The sequence below is a fragment of the Prunus avium genome, chromosome 1 (assembly GCF_965620075.1).
Source record: "Prunus avium chromosome 1, drPruAviu1.hap1.1, whole genome shotgun sequence".
NCBI lineage: Eukaryota > Viridiplantae > Streptophyta > Magnoliopsida > Rosales > Rosaceae > Prunus > Prunus avium.
Genome location: NC_142284.1, coordinates 43,571,657 through 43,588,796, shown reverse-complemented (window position 1 = coordinate 43,588,796; position 17,140 = coordinate 43,571,657). Strand labels below are relative to the sequence as shown.

At 36.3% G+C, this 17,140-nt stretch overlaps 3 protein-coding genes across 3 annotated transcripts; 2 read left to right on the top strand and 1 right to left on the bottom strand.

The window, feature by feature from the left end:
• Positions 1-3,812: 3,812 nt before the first annotated feature.
• Positions 3,813-5,048, top strand: LOC110764083 (uncharacterized). Its single transcript, XM_021966996.2, has one exon. It carries the CDS (start codon positions 3,903-3,905, stop codon positions 4,836-4,838), a length of 936 nt encoding a protein of 311 aa, XP_021822688.1. The 5' UTR covers positions 3,813-3,902; the 3' UTR covers positions 4,839-5,048.
• A 2,323-nt stretch (positions 5,049-7,371) lies between these two features.
• LOC110764122 (uncharacterized) lies at positions 7,372-8,714 on the bottom strand. Its single transcript, XM_088247444.1, has one exon. The coding sequence runs from the start codon at positions 8,331-8,333 to the stop codon at positions 7,521-7,523; it is 813 nt and encodes a 270-aa protein (XP_088103570.1). The 5' UTR covers positions 8,334-8,714; the 3' UTR covers positions 7,372-7,520.
• A 3,397-nt stretch (positions 8,715-12,111) lies between these two features.
• Positions 12,112-14,536, top strand: LOC148297872 (uncharacterized). The gene has a single exon (XM_088247437.1). The coding sequence runs from the start codon at positions 12,112-12,114 to the stop codon at positions 14,518-14,520; it is 2,409 nt and encodes an 802-aa protein (XP_088103563.1). The 3' UTR covers positions 14,521-14,536.
• Positions 14,537-17,140: the final 2,604 nt, after the last annotated feature.

Genomic DNA, 17,140 nt, shown 5'->3' with positions numbered 1-17,140 from the left:
TCAAGGATTTCATTTCATATATGTATTCATTCATGGTAACGTGCTTGAAATGGAAAGCAACTTTAAAAAAGAATAGGATTTGAAACATGGAGAACTTGTGGTGGTGGTGGTCGGACTGTACGTAACGGTAGATGCTCTTCAAAGCCAAGCCAACAGAATATCACGGTATGGATTGATTCCGTGTGTTAAAGACGCATATCGTAGTTTCTGTTTTTTGTTTTGTTTTGAGGGAATACTTTGTGTAATTGATTACTCACAAATAGTCCTAAATTCTTGGTTTATTCATCTATTACATCATCTCTTCCGTTTCATTATCCCTTCTTCCTATCTCTCTCCTTATTTAATAAGTAACATGAGAAGAGAGATAGGAAGAAGGTGACAATGAAACTGGGATAAGAAAGTTTTTTTCCTTGTTTTGATATCTTTCTTTGTGGAATATTATTTAGATACTAATAACCTTTTCCTTCTACAAAAACAAAAGGCAATGACCTTTTGCTTTAGCTGGGTGTTTCACAATATTGACATTACAATAGATAGGCTATGTGTATTAAAAGACGTAAAATATAATTTACTAATTTTAATCTCTAGTACCCTATGCACGCTGGACAGCCAGTGCCACTCTCACAATAATATACGCAACCAAAAACCTATGATAATAATACCTTTAATTTTATATGTTTAATAGTTTTATAATTTCCTATGTACGTACAAGGTAATGCGATAGCGGACGGAAGGTCATACATGTAACTTACTATAAATAAGGCCAGGAAATACAAAAATGAAATTGAGAAGAACAAGGTCATTTTCTTGGTAGCTGATTTTGTTTACACGAGGAAAAATGAATAATATCGGACAAGGGGCATAACGAGAGTGGGCTCATATCATATCTTTTATGTGAGATCCATTAAATTACTTTACTCTTGTTAAAAACAGATTTACACGATTGATTTGGTATAGGCTAACAAACTTTCTGTGTAATTATAATAGGTCCAAAGACTTAGATGGGACGAGGCCCAAAAACTTAGATAGGCCTGGTAAAGTTAACCTTTGAATAGAGTGTGGGCCTTGTGCATACGGTTCGTAAGAGTCAATAAATGAGCTGGTAATTACTTTCTTTTCTTTTCTTTTCCTAGTAGTAATAGGAACATAAGAATAGGAATAGGTTCGGGTGACCTGTTCCGTTCAAAACAATAACTCATAAGTCTTTGCATAATAATCTAATGTCAAAGTCAATAATATCCTCAGTCATTTCAATATTCAATACAGAGCAATGGACATTTGGGGTCGTTTCTTCCCGCCATACGCGTAAAAGTTTGGTAGAAAAAACTTAATTCATTCATTAATTATAGCAATGCATATCACGTTACATGTTTGTTTATATCTTTCATCAACTCTTACTTCCTAGTTCATATATTATGCATTAATAATTTATTTTACATATTATAAACTCTCAGAGTTTTAGAAAGATATTATCAAGTATGTTGGTTGGTTTTAACCCATGCTAAATTGCTAATGATGTCCATGGGTCAAGGTCCCCATTAATAATCTTTGAGACTAGATTATTTCTGTTTACACACGAAGACTGCCAGCTATATAGTAGCATATTGACCATGATATATATATATATATATATATATTTGTGGCCTATACACTACTATACCTACGTTTTTGCTTGGTATGCCATTGACTCACCTTACAAATTACAATGGCGTGGGTTCGGTCAGGTTTGATTCAGTTTTGAGTCTTATTTGGGACACCAAATCGGAGGCCTCGGGTTGTTCATTTTCAAAAAAATTCTTAAAAGAAGTGCAAGAGTGAGTGAACCGTTGAATTTTTATCCAACGGTAAGTGACCACAAATACAGAAATTCTCTTATACGGATATCCGGACATTATTACCATTAGGTTTTTATTTTTATTTTTTTGGTAATCTATAAATAGGAAATTAGGTGGGTACATACTACCTAACCTACTTTTGTCAGTTTGCGGGAACACCAAACTTATGTTTTATATATATAAATATCTCTCTCTCACTCTTTAACTGCACCCCATCATCGTCGTTATTGTGAACCAGACTCAAACATGTTTCTTTTTTTTTTTTCTTTTTTATAGAAATTCTAGGATTGCATTCATAATTCAGCAAAAAAAACATTAGCCAAAAAGGGCCTATACAAACTAGCCACAAAGGGCCGTTACAATAACAGAGCGGTCTAATCTCAAAACTAAAACAATCTGGTGCGTCTCTATTAATAATCACGCAAAATCAAAGAAACTCTAACATAGACATTCTAACTAAGATTGCAAACTTGGAATAATAAAAAAAAGATAAAGCTTGAAAAGACCAAGCTATAACAACACAAATAAAACTCTCACAAATGAGAAATGAAAAGCTCTCACAAATGAGAGATGAAAAGCTCTCACAAATGAGATATGAAAAACTCTCACAAAAGGAGAGGTGAAAAACTATACAGAGAACCCAAAGAGTCTTTGTGACTTATTTCGAGATAAAGAACCCGCAAAAAGAATGGTGATGGAGATTCGACGCAAAAAAGCAGGTGAAGATATGAAAATAAGGAAAACATTTTGTCTCTAAAAATGAGGAGAAATGAGATGGAGGAAGAGAAGAGAGGAGAGGGTAGATAGAAGGAAAAATAGTGGCTTCCTCCCCTCTCAAAGTGAAAACGGCTCTAGGAGAATTTTTTGGGAGAGCTAGAATTTGACGGAGAATTCTATATATGATCACATTAATGGCATAAGTTTGAAAATTCTTAACCATGTGTCTCTATCTAGTACAGATTAATTAATTGGACCTCAAATCAAAGCCATTATGATTAATCTTGATATTAAAGCCTCAACCCCTAAATACTACTACTGTCTTTATTATGTTGATGGATTTGAACAGCAATACCACTTCCATGGCAACAAACAATTATTTGATTGGACTTTGTTGCATGCAGACACTAGCTACTAGCTAGCTGTGCTGTGATGCGATGATACGTGCCGGTCCGCCTCATCAAAAAGAGAAAATTATATAATACCTAATGGTTTTGTTTGGACGGAGATGCAGTGCGACCAGTGCGCACCATGCGAAACACACTTGAGAATTGACATTGTACGAAAACAGAGAAAGTGCCTCCGATTTCTTATAAAACTGGACCACTAATTTATGGATATTTCGCCATCTTGGCCGGTGAGTCGTGCAACAGAGGCACCCACATCAATTACAAGAAAATCAATGGAATCAATGTCAATTACATAAATTATCATATGGTAACGTAGTTTATGTGATATAACTCGTTCATATAATACAAGTAGTAGTCAATATTTCATATTTCTCATGTTATAATATGGATGGACAACATAGTTAATATTTTTTATTTTTAAAGTATAATACAATAAATATTAATTTATATTATAATAAGTATATGAATTATACCACTCCAGCTGAAGACTAGAAAAATACAAAATTCTAATAAAGTCTTGTCGCGTGTCAAGATCCCAATGGTGGAACCGTCAATTCTCTGACCACCACAAGTTTTGGACCGGGCCTGAAAGTAAAATAATGGATCACATTGTCCTGGGGCTCGCCTGCACCAGTGAGTCAGCCATTTCAATTCCAATCTTATTTGAAACCTTATGTTTAAACTTCCCACGAGGCCCCGCTACGCTTTTCTGACGTGGAGCGAATATCGCTGCTGCTATTTTATTTTACAGACCCAGTCGTTATCTTCCACATCAGTCTTCGCAACTAAAACCCTTTTTCTATAATTTCTAGCATATTCCCCACATGTATTATCTTTTCCTGCACTTCGCCTATATAAATACCCAAAAGCCCCACCCATCTCAAACCTCCTCCCTCCGTCACTTCGTTCTCCTCTCATTCTCTATCTATCTATTTCTCTCATGGAAATTCCAGTAGTGAACAGAATAAGCGATTTTCAGTCCCGCATAACCTCGCTGCCGGACCCATCTTTCTTCTCACAGGCCTTTTCGATTTCCGGCATCGAAAGGGTCTCTCAAGCTTGCAGCTTTTGGAAATGGGGAGCTCTCATCATCGCAATTCTAGCTTCCTTCGGCACCATACTCACTAAAATAAACATTTTTATTACCAGACTCCGACGCCTAGGAATTTTAAGCTCCCAGGCTGTTTCCCAGAAGCTCCAAGACGACGATTTTTCCGACATCGACGACGACGATGACGAAACCTGTTCCATTTCGTCGTCCTCCTCCTTATCCGATGATGAATTAGAATCCGATTCCGAGATATCGTACGATAACGCCGGTACTCCCACTGCCAGGGATGAACATTTCCTAGTCAGGGGCTCTGGTTATTACGGAGACGACCGAGGGCAGAATCGTAATTCGACGCTCCGCCGGCGCCGAAGCTTCGGAGGCCACCACCGGTTCTCTTGGTCCGACTTCACCTCCGGCAAGAGTGTCGTCAAGCTCTGGGACACGTCATCGCCGGCCACGTTTCTATCTGCGGACACAAGTGTCTCGGGGCGTGCGTCAATCGGTGTATGGGACACGCGCGTCGGAGGCCGGTTTCCGGCGATACTTGCCGATTGGGGCCCGCAGCTCGGGAGAATCGTTGGAGTTGGGTCTGGCGGCGTCGAGAAGCTTTACGTCAAGGATGGCGTCACGGGGGCCTTGACGGTTGGTGACGTGAGGAAGGCGGAGTCGCCGTTACGGAATGTAACGGACGCTGACATGGATGATACATGGTGGGATGCTGACGCCGTTATTGTGACGGACGAGCGTTTTGACGAGTCAGCCGTGAGTGGATGTGACTCGGCCGTCACGCGGTGTTGTAGCGCGGTTAGGTCTTATCTTTTGTAATTTGTAAAAGTGGGAAATAACAGATGTCAAATAATGCAAGGTCATTATTTTGTAAATATATTATTGTTTCCCTATTATTTATTTTTAATCAATATTGTTTGTTTCCCTATTATTTAAGATTTATTTTCTTTTTGATTTGGTATCTTAGCTTGTAATTGTAATTAACAGATAAAATGGGATATTGCAAGCTTCTTTGTAGCTTCCCAGTGATGACCGGAGTCATTGTTTGCCACGTATTTTCGTTGTTTTAAGTAAATTGTTAAATTAAGAAATATAAAAAAAGACAAGTCGTTATTGCGTTTACATCAATTGCCAGCGAGCACCATCTAAATGTCCTAACCATCTTCCACATACAAAAAAAAATATGCATCACGTGCAAAAAAAATAATAATAATTGACTCTTTGTTTGCGTGAAGTGGTTCCAAATTTCCGTTGTTTGAATTTAGGATTTTTCTAAGAAATTCAAATTCTTAGGCAAACTAGTACGGTCAGGGAGGAGAGGATTATATTATGATTTTAACTCAAATGATGTTATTATAGAATGAGAAAATGATAGGTTATGTATACACACACATACAACAAAAAGATAAAATGGTAAATTCACCTCATTTTTACTTGATTGAATATAAGTCATATTTTAGAAGGAAAATGCTAGGCTTACCACATTTTTCATACCACCTCTCTAATAGAGGTGGGCCCCATTGTATTGGTGGGCTCCACCTCTATTAGAGAGGTGGTATGAATGTGGTATGAAAAATGTGGTAAGCCTAGCATTACCCTAATAATAGAGAGTTTCTATGTGCAAACAATACACAGTCCTTAAAAAGACATTGATTTTTCAGAAGTGGGTTAGGTCATTGGTAGGACTGTATGCCCATCCAAGTTCAAGTTCATATTCCCGTAAATTATATTAATTTATAATAATTTAAATTATCACTATAATTTTGCAGAAGTGGGTTAGATCAATGGGTAGGGACACATTGTTGGAAAGTTATACCTTATAAAATTAGGTAGCAATAATGCCATGGTTTCTTGGACAAATGAATTAATTTTGTTGTTGCGCCTAATGAAGTTAGGAATACAATTAACACAATGTCGTGCTCTACTTTTAATCAACATTAATGGGTTGGCATGAGAATTGAAGTAATTAAATTAGAAAGAACACATCTTGAACAAAATATTTGCTCTATCTTTCTTTCCACACAGCTTCCTTTTGTCGATGTTATGGTTTGATTCTCAAGGAAGAAACATCAGAATTCAAAGACCCATACATACTTCCATACATATAACTTGGAAGTTTAATTTACTGTATAAATATGAATATTGTGTTACGCAACGATGAGCATACTTTACCCTAAAACCAAGACAACTACACTTGTCTTCTACTTACTTTGGTCATAAATCAAATGAAACTTGTATACCATAAGTTAACCAGTTACGTGACCATTTTCAATTTTGCTCACCAAAACGAAAACGCGACGTTATTTACACACTTGAATTTCTACTTTCTTCTACCACCATGCGCCCCTGAATGTGTAGCTTTGGACAAAATCCACGGCACCAAGAAATAAAAAAAATGGTATTTGGGTTTCTTTGTCAATAGTGTCCTTGTCGGGCTGAAGCTATGTTTTTGGGCCCAAACTGGGAGACTGGTGGGCCTTTCCTGTTATCAACTCAAGCTATTTCCATTGTAGACATCTCCATGCAGTGAAATAAATGTTTCATGGATCCTACTATTATTATTTGATTTCTATTATCAAAATAAGGTTGGATTACGATTAAGGATTACTCATATGGAATCATTCTATAGTGAGGGTCTTATATACGACTTGTACTTTAACCTAACAACATCGACATTTTAGTAATTAACTGGTTTCAATTATGATTCATGGGAATGTGGTAAACAACTTATGAAGAATCAATACCATTCTTAGCCTAATTCTAAATAATTTAGTACACATTTTAAATGAGAATATGAATTCTAACTTCTCCTCATCAATTGCGCATTAGTAAACATGCATGAAATGTGAAATTAAGTTGGAATTTTATTTCATCTGGTCTGGTCGACATTAATAGTGTATTAATATTGAATCAATCTATCGGTCCCGAATTTCATCGTAAACTATGTGGACGTTAACCTAGAACATTGATGAATTGGCTACTATCTAGTAGTGGCATCTTTAAGCCAAAATACTTCTGAAGAATGCTCATGATATGTTTGTTTATTGGTCAAGTCAAGAGTTGAGGCTGTATATAAAAATTGTGTGGGTGGGGAGAGGGTAGTTGCACTGGAGTTTCCCTTCTCTTCTCCTCGTGCAGAGCAGTTTGTGCTGAAGAAATCTACATATATATAATATATATGTATGTACCCAACCCAGAATCTTATAAAACTTGAGAAGGGCTATTAATAAATGAAACAGGCTGCAAGTAGGAAGAAACTAATTAAGCCAATAATAAGCATAGCATATCGATCAAAGTTTCTTTCCCCGTTAGATAGCTAGTGAACACATCTAAATTAAGAAACACAAATGCAGAAAACAAGAGCCAATGAATCAATTATTAATTCAGCTATGGACAATGGACATAAAATCCAAAAAATAAACAGACAATTAACGAATCAATTAAACAATAAATCAAAGTTTGCTGCTGCTGCTGCTGCTGCTTATGAATGAATGAATGATGTCAATACTCTGTGAGTCCCTTGATGAACTTGAACATGGAAGGAGAAATGGAACCACCCACGTTAACATTGGGAGACGCATGCGACGAGGAATCTGAGAATCTGTAAAGAGGGCGAGGGGAGCAGAAGAAATCGGTCGAAGAAGTCGAAGTTGGCGTGAACAGAGGGATGTCTGCAAAATAGGGCTGGCTTGGGTGGCTGAACATGGCATTGGGAGGATAATATCCACAAGACGACAATGAGCTGCCTTTGTTTCCTTGATGATGAACAACATCAACATTCTTGTTATTATTATTATCACAATTCTCATCCGTGAGACCCGAAGACGACTGATCATTGTCATCATGGCTGCAGCTGCTAATTATAGAGTTACTTGCAGTACTATTCATGTTGTTAATGTCGATGATCTGGTCATCTTGATCTCTTCGCCCCTGCGACAACGACAAAGCGTCCACCTTTACATGAACATGATCATCAGTAGTAGTAGTAGATTCAGGTTGTTGGGTTTGGTCGAGGCCGGTGAGCTTTTGGACCAAAGCCATGAAATCACGTGCCTGCGTGTGGATGATCTTGGGAGATTGGGTGTAAATGATCACCGGCTGCCGCTGTTGCTGGTGGTGTTGTTGGTGTTCATGGGGATGTTGTTGATTGGCCATGCGGGAAGAGGAATTATTATTGTTGGGAGGTTTTTGAATGAGATAGGAAGCCTTGCTGATCTTCAATGGGGAGGGGCGGTTGCCATTCATCATCATCATCTGATCTCTCCTAACTGAATGTTGACGATCCTCATCCAGCTGGAGCTTTGCAGGGTTCATTATGAATCAGTTGCCTCAGCTAACTAGTCTTAATAATGACCTAAAAAAGGAAATCAATCAGTTAATTAAGAACTAATTACGATGTCGAAAGGGTCACTGTATATGTTAGAACCTATTGCATATCAGAGAGAGAGAGAGAGATGGGATATAAAATTTGATTAGAGGGAGGTAGAGATGAGATATATAGAAAGCAAATGGAGAGAGATGAGATTAAGGCAAGCCAACTATTCTGACCGTTGACTTGACAATATTGACATAGATACCATCAGCGGGGAATATAATTGGGATAAAGAGATGGATGGGGGTGATCCATGTTGAATTGCAAAGGGCTTGTTGCTTGCTATGGTTGAGAGAGAGAGAGAGAGAGAGAGAGACAGAGAGAGCTAGACGATGGAGAAGAGTTGTTAGATGTTTGTAGGCTTTTCCAAGTTTTGAGTTTTTGGTTGTCCTCTTGGGCGCATTTGTCGGCTGGCCCACGCAACGCCGGCGCAGTTGGCGCTCGGTCAAGCAAGACTCATTTTTTTTTTCATTATTTATTCTTTCACTTTGGCTTTTTTGCATGCCTGGTTGATTATATATTCACGGTTTCACATTATATATGAGAGATGGGTGGCTCTCTTCTCTAAATCGATCAAAAGATAATAATATTAGAATTTAATTGCAGAAATGTATTATATATAAATGTTATTGGTTGCTGGGAGTGGGAGGGAGATCCTTTTAGCAATTGGTTTAATTAGCTGAGTTATAGAGAGCTTGTGCCACTTGTGCTGAGCTTCCACCTTATTTTCTCAAAATAATTGGGCGTCAATTTTGGGAAGTTCCGTTTATTTAGTTTAGTGAATGGAAGGCAACTAAGACTTGGGATTTTCATTTGCCTCCACAAGCTAAAAGCGCCCATCATCGGTATACTGTATATACAGTACGTATACGGCATGTACATACTGCTTCGACTTTATATACGCACTTGTTTTGACTTTGAATACGACAATTTTAGATATAACTTGATACATTATACATAGCCAGTCCTATCCAGTACAAACAAACTCATTCAATTCCAATTAAATTAAACCCAATTCCAGGCAAATCTCCTTTTTTTCCTGTTCAACTGTTGGGGATGACGAGTCACCTCTGTCAGCCTCATCTAGTCAAACTTATCGCTCATAAAAACTTGGAGCCTTTTTAAAATTTTGCCACTACTTACATCTTGAGCTTTGACTAATTGGTATATTCATGTCCATATATGTTTTCTCCTCTACAATTCAATGTTATCTTCATAGTCTTGACTTCAATATAAAAGTCAAACTCTTCCAGTTTTTTTATGCTTTGCTTGTGTTGTTTATTTTTATACTTTGGTCTCAAAACCAAAACATTTGAAAAGTATAATTCTACTCAAATTAATATCTTATTCTCATTTATGGCAGTAGAGAAGTTGGCTTCTTAACCCAGCAATGTCTGCTGATTTCAAAAGTCAACTAAATGAAAATACATACCCTCATTCAGGTTGAAGGAGGCCCCTAAGGGCATCCCAATCATAGTATTTAAATAGGCCTCTAAATTATAGAGACCTATTTAAAGCTCCGTTTGAATATTCTGGGCTCTAAAAGTATTTTTCCCACAATGGGGGCTTTACTTCCGAGGCTCTAAATAAACTTTTTTATGATGTGAAGGATAAGTAACAAAAGTGATTCTTAGGGTGTGAGGATGAGGGGGGAGGATGGGAGGGATAATTAACAAAAGTGAAAACAAAAACTTGAAAGTAAAAACAATTTCAAATAGATTTCAGTTTTTAGTTTTGTTTTCATTTTTGTTACTCCTCTCTCCCATCCTCCCCTCTTATCTTCCCTCTCAATCCTATCTCCACTCTTATTCTCACTTCCGTTATCCCTCTTTTTTCTCTATACTCTAACACAAAAAATGAAAACTAAAATTGAAATGGTCATCAAACATGCCCTTAGTTTGTTTTATTGTATGTTTATGTTATGTTAGCTTTTTTTAATGAACATACCCAAAAAAAAAAAATTCAAAATCAAAATTTGGAGTAATAATTCTAAAGGTAAATTATAATTTTAAAAAAAAAATCAAAAATCAACATTTCTACCCAATTTATAATTCAAAAATTAAAAGAACACATAGAAAAATTGAAGTAGTAATTCTAAAGGTAAATTATAACAAATGAAAGCAAAAAAATAAAGACAAAAAGAAGAAAAAGAAGAAAAAAAAGAAAAAAGAAAACAATAAAACAATAAAACAAAAGGGGTTGACAAATCCTTTTATTTGGTTGTTAGAAAAAAAAAACATCCCTGCTCTCGTACGGAGTCACCACTTTGACCAACACTTTACCTCTTACGGGCCGACCCGGTGTGAGTGGGGATTAGTCTGGGTTGTGGTTAAGGCTTAAAGGTGCCACCCATAGTTGGGGCCCATCCAGGACCACCTCATGATTTAGACCCAAAAAAAAAAAAAAAAAAAAGAAACATCAAACAAAGCCTAATGTATGCTGCAGCTTTTCAAAATTTGGGACCTGTTCGGGTTCTAGGGGCTTTATCAAAGTCCACAAATTTAGAGACAGAACCTGTGTGGCTTTATGATATAGGCCTCCAAATCTCTTCTATTGTGGATGCCTTTTAGCACATGAATTCTATATTATAGAGCCCCAAGGAGGTTAAGCCCTATTTAAGATCCCCATCAGGGGCGGATCCACAGAGGAGCAAGGGTGGTCAATTGACCCCTGCAACCTCTGAAATCCTCCATTAGAGCCCTGCAAGTTGACCCTCCCAAGCTGTTCGACGAAATGCCACAATGGGGCAAATTCTGTGCAGGCTGGAGGTGTTTGCGCAGCGCAGGCTTGCGCGCAGCGCGCAGCGCGCGCGTCATTTTTTTTTGTTCGCTCGACGTCAAAACGACGTCGTTACACTTATTTTTTTTTTTTTGCGCTGGACATCAAAACGACGTCGTTCCACTTAACTTTTTTTTTTTTTAAAACACCTGGCCAAAACGACGTCGTTTTGGCACAGGTTTAAAAAAAAAAAAAATAACACAGCATCTGTTCGATAATTCCCTTTCCCCAATCAGTTTTAGTTCATTTCTAACTTCTCAATTCAAGTTCTCAACCCTAAATTCCCAACCCCAACTAAAACAACCAACCTCCAATTCAACGGTGGCTTCTCCTCCCCCTACAAATCCGGCGGCGGCGGCAGCAAAGTGGCGGCGGTGGGCAGCAGAAAATTGAATAGCTCTTGTCCCCCAAATTCAATTTGATTTCAAAGTTGGATTGGATTTGTCTCTCAAATTTGAAAGTATGTTATCTTAATTTATTTATGCTTTAATAATTAGTAAAGATTCTTATATTCTTGATTAGTTGTTGTTGTTTGTTGTTGAGATTTGATTTTCGTTTGTTAGTTTGAATAAATTATGGCTATACTTTTATGTTAGTTTGAATAAATTAGGGGTTTTGATTTTGATTAGTTAGTTTGAATAAATTAAGGTATTATTTTTATGTTAGATTATATCTTGGTTAGTTTCAATAAATTAAGGGTTTTGGTTTTGGTTAGTTAGTTTGAATAAATTAGGGTTTTACTTGTATGTCATATTATATCTCTTGGTTAGTTTGAATAAATTAGGGGTTTTGATTTTGGTTAGTTAGTTTGAATAAAATAGTGTTTTATGTTAGCTAGATTATATTTGGTAAATTTGATTGGTTGTTGGGATTTTTTTTTTTTTTGGTTACTTTTCATAAGTATGAGTTTTTATTATATTGGTTATTTCTACCAATACAGTTATGGAACGCTATTTTAAGAGAAGGTTTGCATCAACTACTTCTAGTTCGGATAATGTGGGTAGTTCGAGTTCGAGAGATGTGGATATTTCAAGAGATGTGGATGTTTCAAGAGATGTGGATAGTTCGAAAGAAAGTGAGTTGCAAGATATCTTGGCTAATCTTATTGCAGACCCCGGACTTCGGCCTCAAATGTTAGACTATGATCCTAATATTAGAGACGAAGTTCGAAGAGCATATCTACAAAAAGGTCCATGTCAGCCTAAGGATCATACATTTCCACAAACTGATCTTTCAGGGTATGATCGACGCTTTAATGTCAAGTGGTTTGATGAGTTTGACTGGTTGGAGTACAGTATTAGTAAAGATGCTGCATTTTGCCTTTATTGTTATCTCTTCAAATCCAATTTCAGAATTGGTCAAGGGTGTAGCGACGCCTTCACAGAAATGGGTTTTAGGAATTGGAAGAAGAAAGAGAAGATTAGGCAACATGTTGGGCATGTTGGAAGTGTTCATAATCAATCTAGACAATATTGTGTGGATCTTATGAATCAAAAGCAACACATCCGAACAGTTTTGATAAAGCAATCAGAGCAAGCTCGTATTGATTATCGTATTTGCTTGACAGCTTCTCTTGATTGCGTGAGATTTTTGTTGAGGCAAGGTCTTCCTTTTCGTGGGCATGATGAGAGTGACACTTCAAGCAACAAGGGGAATTATTTGGAGCTCTTACAATTTCTTGCTGATCATGATGAGAAAGTTAAAGCCGTTGTGTTAGAAAATGCTCCCGGGAATCTCAAGTTAATAGCTCCAACAATTCAAAAAGATCTTGTGAATGCTTGTGCCACTGAAACTATTAAGAAAATCATTAAGGATATGGATGGTGCATTCTTCTCTTTATTAGTTGATGAATCACGTGATGTGTCAGTAAAAGAACAGATGGCGGTGGTGTTTCGTTATGTGGACAAAAGTGGAGATGTAATTGAGAGGTTTGTGGGCATTCAACACGTTAGCGACACTACATCAAACTCACTCAAGGAGGCTATTGACACATTGTTTTCAAGGGAGGAATTGAGCCTTTCCATGCTAAGAGGACAAGGATATGATGGAGCTAGTAATATGAAGGGTGAGTTCAATGGTCTTAAAACCCAGATTTTGAGAGAAAATCCTTGTGCCTATTATATTCATTGTTTTGCACATCAACTTCAATTAGCTCTTGTGGCCGTGGCAAAGGGAAATGCTGATATTGCCACTTTCTTCACATCTTGCAATAGCTTGGTCAATATTGTTGGAGCATCGTGTAAGCGTCGTGACATGCTTAGAGATCAACTACAAAAGGATATTACGGAAGCTCTTGAAAAAGATACTTTTCCAACCGGGCGAGGCTTAAATCAAGAAACTTGTCTCAAACGTCCAGGTGATACACGTTGGAACTCACATTATGGTACATTACTTAGTATCATCTCCATGTTTAAATCTGTGGTGAAAGTGCTCAAATTGATTATTGAGGATGGCTCCACTGATAATCTAGGTGAAGCAAATAGGTCATTGAGAGAGATACAATCGTTTGAGTTTGTATTTCACCTATTCTTCATGAGATCTATATTGGGAGCCACAAATGACTTGTCACAAGCATTACAAAGGAAAGACCAAGATATTGGGAATGCAATGACTTTAGTGAAAGTTTGCAAGGACCAACTACAACACATGAGAGAGAATGCATTTGAAGCCTTGCTTGATCAAGTATCTTCCTTTTGTGGCAAACATGATATCTTGGTTCCAAACATGGATGATGCATATGTCGCTCAATGGAGATCACATCGGAGAGCTCCTATAATAACACATCTCCATCATTATCGTGTGGACATCTTTATTCAAATCATTGAGTGGCAACTTGCGGAATTAAATCATCGCTTCAGTGAGGTAAATACTGAGTTACTTCTTTGTTTGACATGTTTGAGTCCAGATGATTCATTCATAGCTTTTAACAAACAAAAGCTACTTCGTTTTGCTGAATTTTATCCTCAAGATTTTACTTCCCGAGATCTTTTGGCACTTGAAGATCAACTTGAGATTTATATTAATCATATGCGTACAATGATAGATTTTTCTCAATTGAAAGGGATTGGTAGCCTTGCAAGAAAATTGGTGGAGAAAGGGTTGCATAGAACATATAATTATGTTTATTTGCTTCTCACATTAGCCTTAACTTTACCGGTTGCAACTGCTTCTGTGGAGAGAGCATTTTCTGCTATGAATATTGTGAAAGGTCCACTTCGCAACCGAATGGGAGATCAATGGTTGAGTGATAGCTTACTTGTTTATATTGAGAAAGATGTATTTGCTTGTATTGATAATGAAACTATAATGCTACGTTTTCAGAATATGAAAACTCGTCGTGGACAATTGTAATGTGGTTTTTTCTATTAATTATGAATGATAATATTATCGTTTCATTTTTATGGGTATATTTTGTATAAAAAAATTTTACCCTTTAAACGTTGACCCCCGGAAGGAAATTTCCTGGATCCGCCACTGATCCCCATTGGGGATGGCCTAAACCCTGGATATCATATGTGTTTAAATTCTCACTTAATTACAAAACTTGTCCAAGTTTATAGCTTATGCCTTCGTTGAAACTTTCTAGGTTTAAAATAATAATAATTCACAATTATCAATTTATCACCTTCACATTTCATCAGGAAGAGAATTAAGTACAATCCCAAATCAACCTAATAACAATATAATAAAACTTGGTTTCGTAAAGTTTACCACAAGCTAGGTATAATCCAACCCACTATTTTGACCGAGGCTTTCTGTTTGAATCGAATCGGTATTCAAAAATTAAATAAATAATTGTCATACCAAAATGAACTGTCGATTTAATTAGTATGCTAAGCATTCGGATTGATGGGCATAAATGTCCACCTCTACTCTGAGATCTGTTTTAAATATGACAACTTGTAAAACTGGTGATAACTAATATAATGTTAAAAGGTTGCCGATATTGACAAATAGAAGCTATGTCTTGTTGCCCTTCGACATCATGTTTCATAATGCATGCATGCTTATTCATTATAAATAATAGGGAGCTTTGGTTTAAAATTAATAGGGATTTCCTTATTGTGATAGATAGGAAATTAATTTCATAGAATTTACTTGAGGTCAATGGCTAAAAAGTAGAGTGTAATTTTACAATAATGTAATATAAAAAAATTCAAAATTACATACTATGTCACTACCTTTATAATTTAACAAATTTATTTGAAGTCGATCACCTTATGTCACATGCCCAACAATCCACCTTCCCCACCCACCGCCCATTTGTTGGCCATCACAAACCACTATACCAAACTTGTTTTTATGATATGTATTTAGTTAAACAATATTTATATTAACAATCAAATGTTTTTTATTTATTTAAAAAAATCATTTCAACACCGATTCGAGCACGATTTGTACCAAATCCTTAATGCAAACAAAAATTGCACACACAAAAAACAAAAACAAAAACAAAAACCAATTCTAACTGTTTCGGACTTATAAGTACACTTTGCCATAACACAAACCTCCATTACCCTTGAAAATGAAAACAAAACCCAAAAACAGAATACAATTTATACTAGTAAAGAATCACTAGACCGAAACACCATGCAGTTTATGATATTGCAACGGTAGTTTCTGTAGTAAGCAACATCCCAAAAAAAAATAAAAAATAAAAACTAAATGTCATCAGCTAGTATGGAAAAACTGAACACAATCAAATCATCAACTCAACACCAAAAACTATATGACATAACTTAGTGATGGGTATATTTTATATTATATATTTAATAGAAATTTAGTTATATACCCAATCTTAGACATAGTCTTATAAAGAAATCCTATATCATTTAAAAACTATAAACACACAAAAAAAAAACCCAAAAATTGACAGCTGTCAATTTTTTCAATTTAATAGCTGTTTTTTTAGTTTATTTGTGTGTGTTAAATACCTATATTGCCTTTGTATTATGGATTTGAGAGAGAAAAATCATATTTGCCAAAAAACCAGATCTGCCAAAAAAACCAAATCAAATTTATTTTCTCCTTTCTCGCTGGTGCTTTCTCTGGTGTTGGAGCAAGAGGAGCTTCCATTGCAGCTCAATCTCAGGTCCAACTATATTCTTCATCTTTAATCTACAATTTTCAATATTTCACCTTCGATTTCTTGTTCTAAAATCGTGCTTCTATTGATTTTTTTTTTTTTTTTTGGATTGTTCAAGACCTCGAACGAACCTTGATCAAATGCTCTTAGCTCTACTCCTCATCTTCGAGCTCTACTCCTCTTCGCCACGTCGTCATCGTCTTTGTCGTCATCATTGTCGCCGTCGTCGTTGTTTGGTTTGGACTTGAGATTTTTTATCTTTTGCTTCAATTATGTGTTTCTCTTCAGATTTTAGTTGATTTTCGAAATGTATTTTAAGCTTTGATGATCGATTTATCTTTTGTTACTATTTCAGTTATGAATCTTATTTTTGTTTAACAATGTACTTCTATGACAGAGTATTAAACATACTTCTATGACATAATAGTATTAACAATCTAGGCTCAACTTGTTTTGAGTTGGTCTGGTTGGTTCTTTCTTCATCTTTTCTTTGTTGGACATGTATTAGAAATAGCAACATGACAAACATTAATCAACATGATAGTAAACTATAAGTGTTATTACCCTAGACTGGAACATTTCAGGGGTAGACATGCATTAGAAATAGGATGTCATAGGAAACTAGAAGTGTTATTACCCTAGACTGGAACATTACAGGGGTAGACATGCATTAGAAACAGGATGTCATAGGAAACTAGCAGTGTTATTACCCTAGACTGGAACATTACATGGGGTAGACATGCATTAGAAATAGGATGTCATAACAAACTAGCAGTGTTATTACCCTAGACTGGAACATTATAGCAATTAATCAACATGACAGCAAACTAGCAGTGTTATTACCCTAGACTGGAACATTACAACCATTAATCAAAATGACACATT